General features: G+C 59.9%; 7 protein-coding genes across 7 annotated transcripts; 3 read left to right on the plus strand and 4 right to left on the minus strand.

Annotated features, from left to right (window-relative positions):
* Positions 1-119: 119 nt before the first annotated feature.
* Positions 120-788, minus strand: GGTG_02014 (hypothetical protein; the record flags this gene model as incomplete). The annotated part of the gene is made up of 2 exons (XM_009219785.1): positions 120-320; positions 645-788. The coding sequence occupies 2 exons, from the start codon at positions 786-788 to the stop codon at positions 120-122; spliced, it is 345 nt and encodes a 114-aa protein (XP_009218049.1).
* A 1,535-nt stretch (positions 789-2,323) lies between these two features.
* GGTG_02015 (hypothetical protein) lies at positions 2,324-2,770 on the plus strand (the record flags this gene model as incomplete). Its single annotated transcript, XM_009219786.1, has 1 exon — positions 2,324-2,770. The coding sequence occupies one exon, from the start codon at positions 2,324-2,326 to the stop codon at positions 2,768-2,770; it is 447 nt and encodes a 148-aa protein (XP_009218050.1).
* Positions 2,771-8,286: 5,516 nt separating this feature from the next.
* Positions 8,287-10,224, minus strand: GGTG_02016 (hypothetical protein). The gene has a single exon (XM_009219787.1). It carries the CDS (start codon positions 10,067-10,069, stop codon positions 8,630-8,632), a length of 1,440 nt encoding a protein of 479 aa, XP_009218051.1. The 5' UTR covers positions 10,070-10,224; the 3' UTR covers positions 8,287-8,629.
* Positions 10,225-10,341: 117 nt separating this feature from the next.
* Positions 10,342-12,678, plus strand: GGTG_02017 (hypothetical protein). The gene is made up of 2 exons (XM_009219788.1): positions 10,342-11,297; positions 11,375-12,678. The coding sequence occupies exons 1-2, from the start codon at positions 10,525-10,527 to the stop codon at positions 11,892-11,894; spliced, it is 1,293 nt and encodes a 430-aa protein (XP_009218052.1). The 5' UTR covers positions 10,342-10,524; the 3' UTR covers positions 11,895-12,678.
* On the minus strand, positions 12,012-16,488 carry GGTG_02018 (hypothetical protein). The gene is made up of 4 exons (XM_009219789.1): positions 15,881-16,488; positions 14,588-15,796; positions 14,474-14,521; positions 12,012-14,388 (listed from the first exon to the last, which is right to left on the minus strand). Exons 1-4 carry the CDS (start codon positions 16,185-16,187, stop codon positions 12,980-12,982), a joined length of 2,973 nt encoding a protein of 990 aa, XP_009218053.1. The 5' UTR covers positions 16,188-16,488; the 3' UTR covers positions 12,012-12,979.
* Positions 16,489-17,281: 793 nt separating this feature from the next.
* GGTG_02019 (hypothetical protein) lies at positions 17,282-19,603 on the plus strand. Its single transcript, XM_009219790.1, has one exon. The coding sequence runs from the start codon at positions 17,611-17,613 to the stop codon at positions 18,928-18,930; it is 1,320 nt and encodes a 439-aa protein (XP_009218054.1). The 5' UTR covers positions 17,282-17,610; the 3' UTR covers positions 18,931-19,603.
* On the minus strand, positions 19,529-19,717 carry GGTG_02020 (hypothetical protein; the record flags this gene model as incomplete). The annotated part of the gene is made up of 1 exon (XM_009219791.1): positions 19,529-19,717. A coding segment is annotated over one exon (189 nt), but the record flags the coding sequence as incomplete, so codon positions are not given.
* Between the last annotated feature and the right edge of the window lie 21 nt (positions 19,718-19,738).

Here is a 19,738-nt window from a genome sequence, read left to right on the forward strand (position 1 = left end):
CCCNCCCCCCCCCCCCCGGTAGCTAGGGGGTTCGGGGCCTCCAGGGTGGCGTAGCCAATCTGCGCGCTGCCTGCATGGCACCATCATGGCTAGGGGCCCAAGAGGATCGCACACAGACCCTAAGACAGCCGCCTCCGCCGGCCGAGGAACGGGGACACGGGGGGAGAGAAGCGAGAGTGGTCGTGCGCGTGCTGGGATGGGGGATGGTGTGGCATGGGGCTCTGGCCAGGGGGCGAGCTGGGAGCGCCACAGGCATCATTGATGTGCACGTGTGCCCGGTTGGTGGTGCCCGGTTGGTGGTGCACAGCGAGGAGGGACAGCTGGTCGCGCAACAAGTTTATTGCAATTATTGGTTGGTTTTATGGACCAGGTTGGGGAATAATGGTGAGGGATAAAAAGGAAGGGAAGAGGCCGAAAAGGCGGAAAAAGCAAAGAGCAGGACAGACTCAACTCCCAATGACAGTGTCCCTGGACAGTGACGCAACTGTAGACGCCCGTCGGAAGGAGAATTTTGAGAGGCGGCAGGCACATAGAACAACAGCCTGGGAACTTTGCCTCGACTTCCCGTCCTGGTTCGTTCCTGCCTGGAGATAGCCGCACCAATGCACCTTCCGCCACAAATCAGAGCAGTGAAAGAACCTTACCTTCGTGCCTTCCCGCGAGACCTCAAACACGGGCAGTCGATATCCCTTGTGCGAGCCACCCAACGGCCCAAAGGCCCAAAGGTCCAATACCATTAGCCGTGCCGTGTCCGTCTCGATGCCACCAGCGGATGGAGAGCCCGCCATGGTCTGGGTGCTGGCATTAAAATGTGCATTTCTGCATACTCGTATCTGCAGGGGTTCTGTGGTGTGGACACAAAACCACAAAACCACAAAACGCAGCAACAAGCACCAACACCTCCACCGGACTGGATAATCTCTCAGGCCCTAGTCCTTGCCCTCCTTGGCCGCGCGGGGACGCTATCCATCCTTTTGCTGCCAATGGAAAGCCCCACGCGGGCGGGTTGGCCGAGTTTGTTTTGTCGGGAAACGGAAACCACCGAGATGACCAGGACAGCCCAGTCTGCATGGACCTCGATGGGGCCGCCACGGTGGAGGACACCAACAAGAAAAAAGGAAAGAAAAAAAGGGCGGCAGGCTGCCCAAAGCCAGGGGGGAACCTGGTCAAGGCAGCAAAAACAACCCACCACGACGCAGCCTCGGCTCGCCGTCCAGAGGGAACGCGAGCGTGACAGGCGTCCCGGATCCGCTACACCGACCAGCTTGACGGACGCGGAACCGCGGAGCCAACCCCCTGGTCTTGCCCTCAATACGACCAACCTCGGAACCTTCCGTTATCCCCTTTGTGGGAATCCGGGACTGCTTTCTGGCGCGTGCGTTGGTGCGCACGTGCGACTGGGTGATGGTGTGTGTGGGTTGTGTGTGTGGTAGGTATGTCTGTTTGTGTGCGTGTTCTCGCGCTTTCTCGCGCACTCAATCAGGGTGAGTGAGGAACTAGCTGGCGAGCCGGGAAGCTGGAATCACGCTCGGCAAACCGAGGGGACTCAGCCAGGGGCCGCGGGGACCTTCCCTAGGTTTGCACATCAATTACCCACCCACCCTACCACACCAAACACTCACCGGCTGCAGCCTAATCGCTGACCGACCTGTGCGACATTTGCTTTTTGTTTGGCTAGCAGGCCCTCTCTTTTCTTTTTCACCTTTCTTTTTCTCTTTTCTTCCTCCCGCTTTGAACTTTGTCCGGTGGGCCACATGCCGCTATCGACACTTGGCTTGCTGGGTCCTGGTACTGCTAGTAGATACCTAGGTCGCTTCTCCTCTTAGCTTCCTCGTTGTTGGTGGTGGTGTGCCGCTTGTGCGCTTTTTTCCATTTCCGGCCTAACCACCTGCCGATCTTTCGTCTGCACCTGCTCTAGGTCGATGCCCGGACCGGGTCCCGGGTCGACCTGGCCCCCTGTTGAATATGCCGGCGGTCACGCACAGCCATCGCACCATGCCAGCGAGCCGCCCCGTAAGGAGCCTGTGAGGGAGCTTCCAGTGAAATTTGTCTGTTTTGGGTGGGAGTCGAGGCACCCAAAAGCTCTCTAGGTTTGGAAAGGCCGAAACACCAATCAGCCACCTCCCTTCCATCACAGGCCCAGTGGCACGAGGCACAGTGGCACATATCTAGGTAGGTACTCACACCAACGTCTCGAGAGGCTTATGTGACCGATGATGGTGGCTCCACCAGCAAGCCAACCAAGGCCTTCTTTTTCACTCGTACCTGCTCGCTTATTGGTTGTCGCAACAACCTCTCCCACGCCCCTTTATTGAGACCCTCAATGCGCGCCCACCTTCCTGAGCGGAGCCCGCACCAGTCAGCCGGCAACCACCCTGACAGCATTCCGGGCAAGGGGTGGCAGTGGGGAGACGGACAAGGGAGCGAGCGGGCAGAGAGGAAGAGGCAACACGTCCGGGCTCGCCGGGTTATCACGGTTCGGGCAGCGGGTGTGTGGGGGGCCCGCTTCCAGGCCGATGCGACGCTGGGCCAGAAATCCCGGTTTGCGTGCCGCTGCCTGCCCACACCATCATCGACCCTGTCGAAAAGCTGCTCGGGGGGTTGGCGTGGCACGCGTGTGTGGTTGAGGGCTGCGCGGCGCTGCGTCTGTAGAGCGCACTGGAGCGGCTGCTCCTTCCTCACTCTCGGCCCGCCAAGCACCACCCATCAGCTGCCACTAACCTTTGGCCTCGGGCAAGGGTACCGGGACTTCGGCTTGATGATTCAATAAAAAGATCGTCGCTTGCCCAAAGCACTGCTGCCGGAAGTACCCGTCCGTCGCTCACCGGCCATAACATACACGACCGCCGACATGTGTCGAGCTCATTTCCCTTTTTCTTTTTTTTTTTTTACTTCTGCCGTCTGTGCTTTGGTTCATCCCGTCCCTCTCAACGGTCCTGCCTGTCCTTCCGAGCAACAGGCTTTGTGGCCCCGATCGGCGTTACATACCCTCCATGCGGTAGTTTATGTGCGCTGAGTCGTCATCCATGACTGTGGTGCAGGGCCATTGGTGCCCGCCGTTTGGTCTTTTGCGAATGGATGCTATTGGTGATGGTGGTGGGAGAAGGTGCGGTGCTACCCCCTTTCCATGAGCCTATCGCAACAGCTTCCCTCCCAAATATGGGTTGCCCTGGAACCTGGGTGCTGGGATGGGTTGCTCGGGTCACGGCCGATAGCAGGTCTGAGCTCATCCCGTCAATGCTCCTCGTCGGCGCTCGGGGCAATCGTTCCATTAGGGTGTGGTGTTCTTGGGTTTCTAGATTTCTTTTATGCATTTCCCCCCCATCTGGTTAGGTTTAGGAAACTTTAAGCACACCGCCACCTGCATCTGCACTGTTGTGATCAAACAAACCGTCAAGGGTCCGCCTGGCCGCCTGGCCGAGGTCGCATAAACATTGCCGGATTGGGGAATTCCACCGTCATCGCTCGACATAGCATAGCGGTTAAAAACACCAGGCACACGGGATACATGGAAAAATGCCTACGGAAAAAAATGTGGGGCACAACGGGGAGCCCGTCAACGGGCAAGGGCAAGGCACAGAGCACCTGCCTCCCTGACGAACTCCCCCACGAACTGGTTCCCGACTTTAAAAATCACACCATGAAGACGGAAATAAGGGCGGACCCTTGCCCGGCGTGACAGCCCTTGAATCACGCAAGCCTCTACTGCACCTAGGGACCCCGATCTAGTCGTCTCCTTCTGGAGCTGGTGCGCCGCTCTCGGCTGGCTGTCCCTGGTAAAAGCATCTGCCCCCCCCCCCCGCCCGTCTGCGCATTCCAGTTGTTTCCGTCCAGACCAAAGGGACCCAGCCAGACAAGCACTGATGGGCCGGAATGGGAAAGACTTCGGCTGGTGCCACGAGTGGGAAAGAGTGCGGTCTAATCAGAGCCTAATACTAGGACTGACTGCCTGTTTGCCTGTCTGCAGTGCCGGCCGCCATCCGTCCCCCATCCTGATCACTAGACCTCACTAGCTTGGGGCCAGCCCGCCTCCTGGTTGGGCGCCTACTCCCCCTCGGGCTGCTGCCGCTCCTTCGTCCAATCTGCACGACCACTGATCCCACAAGTTCGGCACCTCTGCTGATTGGGCAGCCCGTGGCAGAGCTTCGGTAGTGCACCTGGCGGCAGCCACGCAATCAATATCGGCTTCCCAAGCCCGGCGTTGCATCGCCCGCGCTGCTGCCTTTTTCTGATTTCTGGTTCCCTTTGCTGTCCGCTTCCCATCCCGTCTGGAGACATCTCACCAACCAGAAACGCCCAGGCCATGACGCGCCGACTAGACAGAACCAGACTTTTTGCCGTTGCAAGAGCAATTCCCTACGTACCCGAGCAGGGTATGTACCAGGCATGTAAATGCGCTCACATCATCCTCGGCCGGCCGGCCAGCCAGCCGTCCTGTTGTTACGACAGGGCAACACGGAAGCTTCGGCAGAGGACTTCGGCTAGTTCCCCTACAGATCATCCCATCCAACAGACAAGGTGCGCGGGGACACCGTGGCAGAGGCATCTTCTGCCGAACACACCTGCTTTTCATCTATGCTTGTCTCAAGCACGGCCACGCACATGTTGCATGGACATATCCCATCGGTCATTATCCCACAAGCCTCGACACCATCTGTGGTGTTTTTCCAAACCCCCTGCCAGCTCATATTTTTCTGCATGTCTCTACACATCTGCAGTCATAGATGGATGTGCATGTAAGACGGGCCAAGTACGCGGATGGAAAGCGCATCTACGACGCCACCTCGCGTCACATACCTACCGCCCAAAGCCGCTTTTTTTTTTTTTTTTTGTTTTGTTCTCACCGACCACTCTGGCGCTCGTTGCGTAGATAGCCTTCTCGGTCCCGGTGTCTCAAGTGTGGCGCCGGGCTGAGAGCTGTTCTAAAAGCGGCCCGCTGCCAACGGCGCCGCCCACCGCCCTCGCTACCACTTCACTAGCGGAGGCTAAAAAAAAATCAAAAATCTGTGAAAGCCTATTATCACCAGGTCAGATGCACTGACCCGGACGAGAGAGATCAAGGGGTGTGCCTGCCGTGTGAGACGTCCCGTACTAACCCAAAATTGCCCGTTGAGCGCCGTCGTGGAGGAAGTGGGTGTGCGGAAGGTCCAGCCGGCACCCCCGGCCTCTGGTAATCTTGAAAAACGGCGCTAGCAAGTGCTGGGGCTCCCTTGTAGCGAATAGCCCTGCATACGGCTAAAACGACGAAGCGACAAGGTGCCCGACCCATTCACCGTTCACGGGATGCGGCTTGTTCCTCCACACAGGCCATCTCGTCGAAATGTCGTCTCCGCATCGGTACCAAACGCTGGAGGTCCGGTCGAGACGTCGGTAGCTTTGTCGCCGTTTCTGGTCTGGGCATGTCATGTCATGGGCTGGCAGGGCGCACAAGCCGCTCTTGAATCTATGCTGCCAACTCTCTGTAATAGAGTTGGGGCGGGAACCGATAGTGTCCCATACGAACCATCCATCACTCCAGGATGGATGACAGCTCCCCCCGGATGCTGCCCCGGCATCTGGCCTACGTCCGCCTTTCCGAGAGCTGAGTTTGCTATGCCAAGTGGCCAGGTGCTCCCACGATACCAGGAAAGCTCCGTGTCCGACCGACAGCTGTAACTCCCCAAATCAGACGTGTATTCAGGTTGAACTTTGGGACGGCAGGTGGGGCTCTTGGGTTCGAAACGGCGGCTGATAAAGTCTCAATAGCACCTCTGTTGAAGTGTTGTGCACTCGCTTAGATTCGCGTTTTTGTCGTCCCTGCCGCGCCCCCGAAGCAAGCTGCTTTTCAGCACAAAAGGTACATTGATCCCATATACTTGTCTTGGGCCCCTCTTGGTATTGCGCCCTAGCCTCCACAGAGCGTTCGGCTCATGGCGGCATCGACATGCCCTTGGTTGTGTCTTTCCTCGTCTCGTCTTTGGAGATCCGAGGAGACGCATAACATGGGTTGAAGATCGCCCAAGATCACCCCCGGATCACTGTCGTTCAAGCGATCTCGAGTACGGATGAAATTTGTCCGTCAATGGCTCTAGTGCCTATACTTCTGGAAGAATTCCAGGCTTTGTCGCGAGACGCATGCCTTCCCCCTTCAATCTTCGCTTTGGTCAAGGTTTTGTCCGACCACCCCAAGCTAAGCATCGCGCTAGTCAAGCAGGAGGAACATCGACCCACGCTTTTTTTTTTTACATTGGACGTCCGGGTAAATCTTCCACCAATTCCTAGCAGTTGCCAACCTCGAATCGGAAAAGAGAGGACCACTTCTATAGACGCTGTCTCTCGCCATCAGGTGTGAAAACTGTCGCGTCGGGAAATAGCTGTCCTCTCTTGCCCTATGGGCCACTTAGGTGGTGATGACAGCGGATCCAAGACGGTTGGTTACTTGGCGGTCCTGCTGCTGATGGCGGGTGGTAGCTTTATTGCATTGGGCCGGCTGTCGAATCACTGAACGGCCCTCCTCTAGCAATTTAACGACACCTCCAGGTTTCCAGGAAAAACCCAAGTTGCGCAGATTGGCCAATATCCGGGTGGGCGCACACTCCCCGGCATTTAGGACCTATCCCGCAAGCGGGCTGTCTCCGTCACGGCTCTACCGCCACGCCGCGGCGGCCCAGCCGGGGAGCTTACCACCCGATGGCCAGGGAAATGGGACGGCAAAAGGAGAGGGAGGGGCGTGCCATTCTGTGCCTCCCCGCCCCTCACCCCGGGTGGCCTTGACGGCAATGCGCAATAGTGACCTCACGTGCCGTCCTGCACCCCTTCCCGGGAGCGTGAAGGGAGGGGGGGAGGCCTGCCACGGGCTGCTGCTGTTGCTCAAAGGCCCGGATGAGAGTCCCCGAGCCTCGGGATGGGGACAGGAAGGCGTCGGATGTGTTGGGTGCCTGTTTGCCTGGTGGCCGATGCCGAAAGAGGGAGACCGCATCCCTAACGACCGCAAAGATGATGCTTCGGCGACTATGTCTTCTCCCTCAGATCAGTAGTTCGAGTCGGTACCGGGAATCGCTCGGGTAATTGTTTGGTAGTTTACATTGCTAAGTTGATGGTTCTCGGCTTGGCAGCAATCCGACATATATCGAAGACTGGAGTTAAGAGAGCTTTCACCGACACGCCGTCGAGTCTCTATAGGCCTTGGGAAATCTGGTACTGGAACTATGGCCCCCCCCGCCAATCTAATATCGCTCCTGATACTCTCGCTCTTTTGGGGTTCTAGTCTCACGCTATCCTGCGGCATCGCCGGGCTCACGGTTCTGGCATGAAGCTATATATCAGCCCCAAAGAGCGGCTCGGGAAAGTGGGATGAAGAGACGTGTTGCCGCAAGCCGAGGCAGCGGCTGAAACTCCCCAAAAAACGAAGCGAGGTGACGCCGGGGAACGGCATCTTTATCCTCTCCAACTGCGTTCCCGGAACCACCAGCTGTCCATGCCACCCGGTGCGGCCATCCCTAGGTCTGCTTCGCCCCCGGCCGCGCCAACCGATTTCCGGAGGCCGGCCTTGGAGCTTCCATGGGTCCAGGCGGCAGGCGGGCGTTACCGCAGAATCGCATAGGCAGGCCAATTCCTGGCTATTCGCCCCCGGCCGATCTTTCATCAAGGCCGCCGGCCTTCCACCAGCCGCGTTGCTTGCCCAAGCATCCCAGAGCCCCCACGCGAGTCCGTTCGTGTGGTAAAGAGCCCGTGGCGCCACCGGTACGAAGGACGCATCAGGTCCATTTTAGCGGGAGAGGGAGATAGAGGGAGAGAGGGAAAGGGACGGTTGACACGCCATGCGCTCCTTCGTCATGCTTAGATGAAGAAATTGCAAGCACACCACCAAGGCAGACCGAGCCGGCCAGCTCGGTAGGGAAGGCGCCCGAGCCCGTCGTCCCTCCTGAAACAGGCATATGGTCCCCCTCGGATACGAGCAATATCGCGGGCCATGGACCAGCCGGGCTTGTTATGTTATACCGGCACTGAATATAGCTTCATATTCTCCCCGTCGTCTCACCTACTGGCCGCTAGTGAGCTGCTGCTGCACAATATTGCACGAGGATTACTTTTCTAGGCCGTTCCGGGGAAGGATCGCTATGCTGGCACGGCATCCAGACGGCCCTTGGGCCTGACCAATCGTTCCATCAGGTCTGCCTTGGCTATGATAGCTGAGCCTTTGTGTGGCAAGAGGTTTCCGCCGTTCTTGTAGGTCCGGTAATCGCACTTTTGGCTGTTTTGCTTGCCTTTTCCCGCATGATGCCTCAGACGAGGCGGGAAGTGGTCGGCATGACTCTCCAATAGAGGAATGTGGTACTGTTTAATGCCGACCAATCAAGGGATTCAGGTGAATGTGTTCAGTAATGTGCTGAGATTTGGATGACGGGAGAATCCCGGGGCACCCTCGGTCAAGGGGCGAGGTGGAGATGCAGATGACAACGAGACTTTCGGGAAAAGGAGTAGAGAGAAGGCGTCTCAGCACGGGCAAGTCGCAAGGAATCGGCGTGGCGGCCTTGGAGGAAGGAATATATACAGACATGTGGGTTAAAAATACCGAGGTATAGGGTGCCCGCATAGCGCCCTAAAGATGCAACCAAACCTGACCCGGCTCCCCAAACACATCCCATCACTATCCTCGTGCCCTGATCGCCTCGACGACCCGCTCCCACTCGGCCGCGACTAGGTCGTGGTGCTGGGGCGACTGGATGGACCCGAGCCCGCAGGCGCTGAGGTCCGTGATGCCCATACTCGCCGAGGCGGCCTTGGTCTTCTCGATTTCCACCATGGCCACGCAGGCTTCCGGTATCCCGTTCATGGCCGCCTTTGTGATTAGGAGCTCCCTGTAGGGCACGTACCTGGCGCGCCAGTCGCCACCGGTCTGCTGCTCCCCCTTGCCCCCCACCTTGGCCGTGCCCGTCAGCAACCCCAGCATCATGCAGGCCCGGGCCAGGTCGAGCTGGAACGCGCCGACGGCATAGCAAGCGGCCGTGTCGGCTTCAGGGCGGCCCATGAGCGCCGTGGTTTTGGCGAGCGCCAGGCAGGCGGCGGGCTCGGCGTCGAAGCGCGGCGGGCGCGGCTTCAGGTCGACGTCGAAGTCGGGTGCGGCGTCGGCGTCGGCGGGGGCGCGCCTGTGGGCGCCGGTGGTGGGCGCCGGGAGGACCGGCCCCATGGCGAGGCGCAGGTAGCGCTCAGCCATCTCGAGGCGGTCTTCGAATAAGTGGAGCAGGCCCCAGACGGTCAGGATGTCCGGGTCTTTGGCGGCGGCGCCGCTGGTGCGGAAGCGGGCGCGGAAGCGGTTGATGGTGGCGGGGAAGGGCGGGGGGATGTCGCTGAGCCGCCGCTTAGTGCCACCGTCGACCGAGGCCATCTTTATGGCGGTCAGGCAGAGCGTCACGGTGGAGGGGTCGTGGTCCAGGATGGATGCGTGGTCGAGCATGCGCAACGACAGTCTCATGAGCGGCGGCGGCGCGGGGCGGTCGCCCTCGCCCAGGGCCAGGAGCTGGACGGCGATGTAGTGCAGGTGCGCCGGCGAGAAGTCCATGGATGTGAACTTCTTGACGGTGCTGGGTGACGACCAGGGGAGCGGATTCCCGATGTCGTCGAGGCTGGCCTGGATGTAGCGCTTGACGAAGGAGATGCACCCGGCCGAGTCTAGGGGCGCGGCGTCTGGGGCCATGCCCTGTTTCTCGATGAGGTGCGCCCGGGTCTCATCCCACCACTCACTATCCGGCACGCTGTCCTCCGTGAGGTAGGCACCATCGCCAGGCAGGGGCTTCGACTGCGGAATTTTGGGGGCGCCTCGTGGTTTCGTTTTTGGTGTAGTCCTGATCGGGTTAAACTTTTGATTTGGGCGGGTGGCGTATTGCCGCCTTGACTCGGCTTTTGTTGTTGCCGTCTCTGCCATCGTGCACGGGGCCGGCCTTGATATCCTCCTCTGGGTACCTACTAGACCCGTAGCATGGCGTGTTGTCGTTGTGCAGTACTGGCGCACTTCCTGGGTCAGGCATGTGGCCGAGCCCCTGGAGGCAGACAGCACCCTTGAGGCCATTTTGTAGGCCTTTCCAGCCATTGTGAGACCGGTTAATTCCGGTTGCGACCGGGGCGCTGCCAGAGTCTGAAATATCAAAATAGACCTAGGTGGCACATTGTTCTGACAGCATGCGATGAGCTGAGGGGATCTCAGGTCACTTTGTTGACGCTTAGGGAAGTTGCGCAACCATAGTCAAGCCCCACATAATAAAGAACCTTGTGGAGATGCGACGTGCGAGCAAACCCTGACGGCCAATGGATAACCATCGATAGGTCAAGATCCATAGAAAAAAAAGTCGGGCGGATTCAAACGCAGGTTCACGCTTTGACAACCGCGGCCCATCAATTCATCGCTTGCAGATGCGCGTGACGACTAAGCTCACCACTCTTGGAGCACATACTGAGCAGACAAGCCGAGCTTGAGCCCAGCCACAAAACAGACATCTCCAGCTCCTGTCTTCTCGCTGTTGGATCTTGGCGTTGGCATAGGTCGGGATGGCGCCGACACCTAAGAAGCTCTCCAAGCGAGAGCAGCAGCAGTCTCCTGCCGCCCCGCCTCGGGCGCCATCACCAGCCCGGACCGAGGCCAAGCCAAGGTCAAAACCTCCGCCGGCCAAGAAGCAGATAGAGGTGATAGAGCTCTCGTCAGACTCCTCCGACTGTTCGGACCTGAGCGGCGACGAGAGCGACGCGCCCGTGGCTACCCCCGCGCGGCCGGCTGCTGCTGCGACGACGACGCCAGGGAGCAGCGGCTCGAAGCGCAGCTCTGCCCAGGCGGGCAACGACGCCGGCGACGAAGATGGCCCGTCGCCGTCCTCGCCGGCTGGCGACAGCCCCACTTCCAAGCGGCAGCGCAAGCTCGCTGTCAGGGTTAAGGAGCCCACCCAGCCCGGCGATGCTGCTGCTACCCCGATCGCCTCCAGCAGAAAGAGCCCGGGCGGCAGGGGCAGTCTCGTCAAAAAGACGCCCTCGACGCACGTCCGCTTCGGCGACGACGAGGACGACGACAGCAAGGAGCAGTTCTACACCCCCCTCGAGGTCCCCGCCAGGAACCCCCTGGACGCCGCCGGTGCTGCTGCCGCTTCCCCCAGAAAACAGGAAGAGCAGAGGCGACAGGAGGGTGGCGGCGCGGAGGACGGCGAGTCAGAAGAGGAAGATGATGAGGATGACGAGGACGACGATGACGCTCCCCCCGAGGCGGTCTCATCGCACGCCGCTGCGCTGGAGAACAAGAAGCTTGACCAGATCGCAGCCAAAGCCGCAGAGATGTAAGCGGCACTACCGTTCCTTGTGAACCCTTGAGTGACTACTAACGCAAAAACTCCACCAAAAAAAAAAAAAACAGGCAAGCAGCTGCTCAGAGGCAAAAACGTCAGCGGCGGGACGTGCTCCTCAAGGCCCAGGCCCAAAAGCGCGTAGAGGGCGAGGCGGAGCAAAAAGCAGCAGCAGAAGCAGCGGCGGCAACGGTGGCCACCACCGAGGAGCAGGCGAGTCCCTCCCGCAAGGAAAAGAGCCGAGTGCCCGATCTCCTCCCCGCCGAGTTCCTCGAGTCAGACGACTCGGACTCGGACGACGACGGGGACGCGGCGGCGGGCCCGGGCCGGAAGCGGAGGAGGGCGGCGGCGGCGGCGGGGAGGCCCAAGAAGATCAAGTTCGAGACGGCCGAGCGCGCGGCGGCGCGCGACGAGGGCCGCGGCCCCGCGGACCAGCGCGTCGGCGGCACCGTCTACAGGGTGCTCAAGAGGCGCGGCGACGACGGGCTCGCGCCCAAGAGGAGCAAGTACGCGGCCCACCAGAAGAGCGCCCTGTTGGCCAGGGGCCGCGTCCCGGTGCGCAGGAGTGGCGGGTTTCTTTTGAAGAAGTAGATGGGGGGTGGGGTTTGGTTTCTTGCATGGTGGCTTTGCAGGCTCACTGCTGTGGATACGAGCAAACACATGTTGCGGGTGAACGCATTGTCCGGGCGAGGAATTGGCAGTATCCAAACAGTTGAATAAAGCGCAGCCCAGCTTCAAGAGCCATAATCATGATCACGGGAGAATACAACCGGCAGCACCCATGCTCATCTGGAACTCATTCGCTATTCCCCGTCGCAACCTTGAGACCCGAGTTTTTCTCCACCTCGTCTGTTTTACAGCCGTACCTATCCTCCTCCTTCCTGCCGTATTTTTGTCAGCCGACCTCTGGTCCAGGGCCCACGAGCTTTGCTACTGGGTGCTGAGAATAGAGATGGAGAATATGTGAGAGAAGAACCACGCGTGCATCAGGATTGGCTAGGAGAGGAACAAGAGAGACAGAGAGAGAAAAAAAGCAGAGAAAACAGAACCCCATTTTTTTTGGAGCTTCCCACCCACCCGAAAATGTCATTTGCAGTCGTCACAGGTGCCTGTCCAACTCGTCATACCGGACAAGTCGGGCGAGAGAAGAAAAAGGGGAGAGGAGGGGAGGAAGAGGGCAGCGGGGAGCATAACAACAAACAGGAAAGAATTCAGGACCGAGTACTTCCAATTTATGACGTGGGTTTTTGTTCCGCCCTCCTTCTCTGGGGGAACTCCAGATCCATCCCAAACGTTGTGTCCGAGTAGAGAGGAAGAGTAATCAAATCGTACAAACAAAACATCTGACCGGTTTCCCACCTCCCTTGACGAGTAACAAAGAGAAAACGAGGTGATGCCTAAGAGGAGAACGGGGGAAAAAGGAGACGAGGAGAGAACGAGTGACCAGACCGAGGTCGGTGGCGGCAGGAGTGCCAAGCCAGGCGTATCGTGTGGTTTTTTTTTTTTGGTTTTCGGTTTCTCGGGTTAGATTAAGACAAGCTTTCATCGGCTTGTTTTTCTTGTGCTTTTTTCCATTATCAGGATTCGGGCAAGGACTTGGACCAAGTCTGGCTCTTCACATCCCACCTATCCGGAGGCTATCGGCGATGTCGTGTCGGTGATGAACTCCCAGATTTCTAATGGTAGTTACCGCCCCAGCCGCGGGGCTGGTTCCCATAGTAACTGCCTCCACTAAAGCCCTGGTTGCCGTAGCCTCCGTAGGGGCTGTTGCCGTGGCCCTGTGCGGCCGCGCCGCCGAGTCCGTAGCCGCCAGCGCCGCTCTGAGCGCCGTGGAGACCGTGCCCCTGTTGCTGCTGCTGCTGCTGCTGCAGGTGGCTCGGGTAGCCGCCGTAGCTGCCCATGCCACCGGCCCCCTGTTGGCCGGACTGCGACGGGGGCAGGCCCTGCTGTGCCTGAGCACTGTTGGCAGCCGAGATGGGCCTGGCGCCGCTGATGGACGGGCTCGGTCCTCCGGCCGCCTTACTGTCACCGAACGGCTTAAGGTCGTCGTTCCCGGAAGGGGCGCCACCTGGCTGCTGGCCTTGGTTGCTGAAACCCTGACCAGCCTGCGACTGGTACGACGAAGAAGCGTTGCGGGCAAAGCTATCGTGCATGCCGCCGAAGCCGCCGCTTCCGAGGCCCTGGTTACCGGACTGCTGCGCTGAGGCGCGGCCGTAGTCCCCAAGACCAGATCCGAGGCTGTCGCCGCGATGCAGAGATGACTGCTGCCCAAAGCCGCTGGCGCCGCTCGAGCCGTGGTCGTACGGAGCGTTGGGAGACATGCCGTACTGGTTGGGCTGTCCGTAGACGCCCGCCTGCTTGCCGTAGGGGGCGCCATATCCACCCTGGTTGAAGCCAGTCTGGAACTGGGTCATGTAGGCGTAGTACGGCGCGTTATAGGAGTAAGGGTGCTGGCCGTACGGGTACTGGTTCGCGTGCTGAGCCTGCTGGGCATGAGACTGCGACTGCGCCGTTTGCCCAGCCTGCTGCTGGCTCTGGCCGGCCGGGTTGGGTGTGTTGTTACCACTGCCCTGGGCATCAAGGGCCGATCCAGCGCTGAAGCGAGACGAGGCCGGGGCCTGAACACCGCTCTGGGGGTACTGGCTCAGGTTCTCTGTCTGAGCAGCGTTGTATCCGCCAAGCGAGCGCGAGGGAATACCATCTTGCTGGCCCTGCATACCCTGTTGCTGCTGGCCATAATTTTGGTTGTAGTAGCTGTACGGTCCGCGGCCTTGGTGGTCAGCGGTGTAGTACGAGGTGAAGTCGTTGGGCGCCGAGCTGAGAGCGGCAGCGGGGACCTGGGCCGGGGCCGGGGTTGGACCCGAGGCCTGGCTGTGCGCCTGAGATTGGGCTTGGCTACTCGCGAAGCTATCAAACTGGTGCTGGCCAGCGGGAGGCGCGCTCGCCGCGTTCTGCTGGGCAAAGGCATCGAATGACTTCTGGCTGTACGACTGCTGCTGATCTTGGGCAAACCTGCCGAAGCCCTGTGGCTGGCTGGGTTGTGAGGAGATCGGGGGTTGTTGGGGTTGTTGGGGTTGTTGAGGGACTGAGGAACCGCGGTGATTAGCAACCAAGAGTTTAGAAGGAGAAGAATGGATACTTGGGGGCTGAGAGCTCGTGGGGTGGCTTACTTGGGACCGCAGCCGCGGGCTGCTGTGGGGCCAGCGCAGACGGGGTAGCTGCAAAAGTGATGTTAGTGGATGGCTGATCAGGCATGCATGTGGTGAGAGATTGGTGAGTAGTACCAGCTGCGGGGCCCGTGGGAGGAGCGGGCGCGGGTACGGCCGCAGGCTTCTGGGCCGCGAAGGGTTCGGGAACGGCGGCGGGCTGGGCGACAGGCAGGGATGTACGAGGGTGGGACACGGGCGAGTCGTCGGGCGGCTGGGTCCGAGTCTCGGGCTCCTCCCTGTCACCATCAATGTCCTCCTCGAGTCCGCTAAAGTTCAAGGCACCAAACTGAACGGTGGCCCTGTCAACCTCACGGTTGCCCGGCATGCGAACAGCCTCCTCTTGATCGAGCAGGCGGCGACCGAAGCTGGGGGTGCGAGTGGCAGAGCGCTCGGTAGCCTTGAGAGCGGTAGTGGCGTAGCCACTGGCAGCAGCACGTCCAGCCTGCTGGGCCTGGTGTTGCTGCTGCGACGCAGAAAGCGGCGTTGCTGTGGCGCTAAGGGCCGCCGCAGCGTGCGGGTCCCATGAGTCGGCGGCTTCGCTGCGGGCCGTCTCGGTATCAGGAGGGTTGGATATGTCGGTTATCTGCTCCAGATTCGTCTCGGTCAACTGGTCCTGCGAAGGCGGCAGGGCGACCTCTGGGATGACGGTGGGGATCTCGGGAATGGGAGCCTGTGGCGTCTCCTTGACGACGGGCTCTGCGGGCATCTCGACGGGAGCTGGCGCGGGCTCTTCGGCGGGGACCGGTTCGGCAACGGGAGGGAGGGGCTCGATGATGTCGGCGGGCGGAGGGGGCGCGGGAACGGCCTTGGGCTTGGGAGGGGCGGGCTTGGGGGCGGTTGACTGCCTGAGCATGCTAGCCCATGTCTTCTGAGGAGGCTCTGGGGTGGCAGCGGGTGGCTTTGCGGGGGAGGCGGCAGTGGCGGCGGCAGGGGTCGGGGCCGAGTCAGATGTGGCGGCCGGCCATGCGGGCGCCTCGTCGTCGGATTTCGCGTGGTTGTCCCAGGCTGATGATTCCTCGGTGGGTACAGACAGCTGGCCGCTCTTGTCGGCGTGAGTGCCGTTGGGGGGAGCTTGCGAGCGACCGCGCGCGCTGCGTCCACCCCGCTCCGGGGTGCCACGGCCACGGCCGCGCGTGCCCTCGGTGCGCCCGCCTCTGGGGGCCCTGTTGTAGCCTGGACCAGCATCACCAGTAGTAGTGGTGAATGTGGCGTCCTTGGCTGTGGCCTTGGGCTTGAAGCGATCCTTCTTCTGCTTGGAGACCTCGCCCCACTGCGAGATTGTGCCTGGGTCGGGTCGAAGAGTCGAGAGTCAGTTGGGACACATCCATTTCTATGCTGCGAACAGGCCAGCTGGCGCGGCTGACTTACCCTCAGCGATGCGAGTGACGGTCAGATTCTCGTCACCGTCGGTCTCCTGCAGAGCAAAGAGGATGTCGACGTCGGACCAATCCGGGAACATCTCCTTGATCAGGCTCGTCTTTGCGCCGTAGCGCTTCTTCAGCTCGCCAATCTCGCCCTCATCTTCGACCGAATCGAGCGAGTCGAAGTGCTTCGAGTCACCGTTGGGGGACCGGACTTGTTGGCGGGCTCCGCCGCGCGGGTGGCCTCCTCTGCCGCCGCGGCCGGCGCCCCTACCTCGAGAGGCAGCCGGCCTGGACTGGACCTCAGAAGACATGTCTGAGGGGATTTGGGAAGAAAGGGGTGAGTTGGTTGGGATGGAGGATCGAGGACGCAGCTCAGCAGGGTCGACTCAGAACGGGCATGCGCACGAAAATTTCGGATCGAGGGTCGGGGCCGGGGGCTCTAGACAATGCAAAGAACTCGTCTCCCTACAGGGCGAGTCAATCAGATATGGGGGCTGGCGGGTCGAGGGGCAGCAGCTCGCCCGGGTGATGTGGTGGTTCGTGGTGGTGTGCGGAATTTGATGATGGCGAGGAAGAGTGAAAAGAGGGAACGTGATGTTTTGCTGCCCTGCTGCAAAAAAGGGCGGCGGAGTCGAGACGCAACCAACCAGGTTCGATGCAGCCTGCCTGTTTGCGTCACCTGATTGGCCGCACGGTTTAAGGCTGCCCCACCCGGTCCCCTTTTAAGCGGGCGACTCCTGCCCAGCAGCCCCAAAAGCACTGGAATCCTGGGGGCGACGCCTGAGCTTGGCCTTTGGCTCGGATGCCTCACCAGCGCTCCAATGGGGCCGGCTAGCCTCGCACAGGGGAGCCGTTCTGCCACTGAGCTGACGGTGCCGCGACTGGGGGCGCGCTAGGCCCGGCTTGGGAAGGCGACGGTTGCCCTGCGTCGCTTGCGACTTTGGGTGCCCAGACTGACAGCAAGAGTGTGTCTTGCCTTTTTTTTTTTTTTGCGCTGTGCCTTGGATTCAAGACAAAAGAAAATGGTGCGCACTACTGCGGTGCCTATTCCGTCATGCGACCCGGGAAATGATAGGTGGACAGTATGGAAATCATGGATGTTGTGTTTGTTGTATTGCACCCATGTTGGCATCACAGAAACACAGCTTGTAGGCTTGCAGGCGTTGGCAAACATGGCAACCTGTCCAGATTGGTCACTCTCACTGTCTACCAACATATGTGGGAGGTACCGATGCACAAAGCGCGCTTGATCCCTTCCCTACCAAACACGCAGCCTGGCCTCTTTGCTGATGGCTGTGGAGCCGTTGTGAGACATCCGACACCCCCGCCGCACCACCACTGACATTGCATCATCAAGTTCCCCATACTTTGTGCCTTGCCAACCTTGTATCCATGGATGGCTGGTGTCGGGCCGTCCGTCTTGTGTTCACGTGTCCTCCCACACGCGAGATCAGACCAGACCTGAGCGCTGGGGGGAGGTCCGAGCCGGTCATTGGCTTTGTCACGGGAGCTTTCGTTGTGGGGCCAAGGCGGGAGAAGGTGGAGAGCTTGGTCGGAACATGGGACCATTAGCGCAACAAACGTCACGACACTGACGCATTGATGGCTTGGATTCCACGATAGAGCACCGACTGACGACGCTGGGGTCATTCCCGCCACCGACCACGAGGCCCGGCCAGATCCCTTTCCCCGCTAGGCGCCGGTCGCCCACTGTCGCCGGTCGCGACCGCGATCATGAAGCCCAAAGACCTATCCTCCCTGAGCAAGATCCTCGGCTCAATCCATCAGCCGCTGCCCCTCAATCAGAAGGAGTCGCAGCGCTTGCTCGACAAAATCACCACGTCATTCCGCAAACACCTCGACGAAGAACACCCAGGGTTCACTCCAGAGACTGGGGGCACCGTCAAGTCATCCGTCTCTCCCGCGACCGCCTCGCGCCCGCAGCCCGCTCCAACCCCAGCCCGGACACGACCGACCGACCACCATGTTCGGTCCATCCTGTCGAATCCGCTGTTCAGCTACGGACCCCCGTCCACCAACGCCGTCGCAGGGTCGGCCATTCGGGAGGATGCCAACAGAACCAGCGATCGCGGGCCCGCGCTGCAGGCAGGACGGGATCCCATGGATGTGTTCGACGAGGCGGTAGCAAGGGGCATGATGACCCCCATGCGGGCGGCAGGCTGTCTGATGGCCAAGCGCCGCGAGATCGTTCAGTCGGCCTCGCCGTCGGTCCGCGATGCCATGGCTAAGTCCGGTGCAGGTCTCAAGGTTGTGGGGTGGCTACGGGCCTCTGGCCAACAGCGCGAACTTAAGTTCCTCGAATATCCCCGGCTCGTCGACGAGCTCGTGCCATTCCTGATGGCCGAGCATCAGGAAGAGGTTGTGTGGAGCTGGTTGGCCGCCCTTGTGCAAGACGAGCAACTCGAGACTACGACCTTCTGTCGGAAACACGCGAATGGCCTTTTGATGCGGATGCTCGACTTCCACAGCGACAACTCTCCGAGTATGAACGATGCGTACAATTGCCTGATGCGTGCACAAAGGTCTCTCCCCCAGTCCTGGCTTATCTCGCCATCCCGCCCGACCGCTGAGGAGCCCGGGCGCGAGGACGATTTGCTGCTCGCTTCTTGGCACAAACTCAACTGGAAGTCAACCGTCCTGGCCTGGCAGCACCCATCAAAGCCTTCAAGGCGCCTGTTTGACCAATTTTCCAATATTGGCCACCGCTATCTGGACCCCAACAACACGGTCAATCAACTCGAGCTGGCACACCTAGCGCTGCACCACCCAGCAGAACCGAGATACGGGTTGGCCATGAAGATGCTAAACGCCCCGACTACCTGGAGCGAATGGTACAGCGAACAAAGCAGGAATCCGGGTCAACTAATCCCTAGTACGGTGCGCTTGCGCTCACTGGGGATGGATGTGACACAATACTTTGTGAAGCACGGCGAGACCGATCGGGCAAAATCCGTGTTTCAGATCATTGAAGAGAAACTGCAAGGGACTTTGGCTTATCACAGTTGGGAGATTCGCATGCCAGCTGGGGCATGAAGTCGTCTTGAGAATTGAGACTTTCATAGGAACATGATGCCAGCAATCGCCTCTTCGCCGGCTTTACCTAATCTCTGTTCCTGTAGCATTGCCCCCTGGGCCAGCCAGTCAACTTGTCTCTGATTCATGCTTAGAACTTGATATCTCTGGAGGCATTTGGGCTGGCAAATTGGACTCGGATGGAAACAGCAAGCGCGCTACTGCTTTTTCTATGGGTGGGAGGACGCTTACATACAAGAAAGCGCCAGGCGGTTGACTCGACAGAATGAGTTTACTCACATTGTGGAGGAGATATACCAAGGGGAAAGATGCAAAGCTTTTGACAAACTGCAATAGCTGTGCATAGCGGGAACTTCTCAAATCCTCCGAGAGGAATCATCCGAGCGAAAATTCAATATGGATTTTCAATCAAGGGTGACGGGTATCGGACAGGGAAGGAAAAGCCGGTCGCTAAGCCAGGGCCGTATATAAATACCCAGTAACGACTAAAAAAAGGAATCCGATGTCGTGATCATCGTGCCCGCCTAGAGAATCGGAATAGGCGAGTGTGAATAAAGCCAAGCCCATCATCTTTGGATGTGTTCAGTCCCAGTTCCTCTCAGCTCTCCTCGTTCACATGCTCCCTCTCCCCGTCCTCGAGGCCGTTGACGACCCTCAGCGCGCGGCGCGGCGCCATGACGACGCTGAAGAAGCTCAGGTCCTGGCCCTCGAGCAGGCCCTCGGTGGACGAGGCGTAGTCGCTGCCGCTGGTGCGCGACCGCGCCGGCGCGCTCGGGCTGCTGCTGTACTCGAACGGCGACGGCCGGCT

This window comes from Gaeumannomyces tritici (assembly GCF_000145635.1).
Source record: "Gaeumannomyces tritici R3-111a-1 unplaced genomic scaffold supercont2.1, whole genome shotgun sequence".
Lineage (NCBI taxonomy): Eukaryota > Fungi > Ascomycota > Sordariomycetes > Magnaporthales > Magnaporthaceae > Gaeumannomyces > Gaeumannomyces tritici.

Bases quoted from the DNA above. Each gene is read 5' to 3' on its own strand.
- GGTG_02019 (XM_009219790.1), top strand. From the start codon at position 17,611: ATGAAGCCCAAAGACCTATCCTCCCTGAGCAAGATCCTCGGCTCAATC.
- GGTG_02017 (XM_009219788.1), top strand. From the start codon at position 10,525: ATGGCGCCGACACCTAAGAAGCTCTCCAAGCGAGAGCAGCAGCAGTCT. The intron at 11,298-11,374 runs GTAAGCGGCACT...AAAAAAAAACAG, and splicing joins GCAGCCAAAGCCGCAGAGAT to GCAAGCAGCTGCTCAGAGGC.
- GGTG_02018 (XM_009219789.1), bottom strand. From the start codon at position 16,187: ATGTCTTCTGAGGTCCAGTCCAGGCCGGCTGCCTCTCGAGGTAGGGGC. The intron at 14,522-14,587 runs GTACTACTCACC...TCACTTTTGCAG, and splicing joins TCCCACGGGCCCCGCAGCTG to CTACCCCGTCTGCGCTGGCC. The intron at 14,389-14,473 runs GTAAGCCACCCC...GCGGTTCCTCAG, and splicing joins GCCCGCGGCTGCGGTCCCAA to TCCCTCAACAACCCCAACAA.
- GGTG_02016 (XM_009219787.1), bottom strand. From the start codon at position 10,069: ATGGCTGGAAAGGCCTACAAAATGGCCTCAAGGGTGCTGTCTGCCTCC.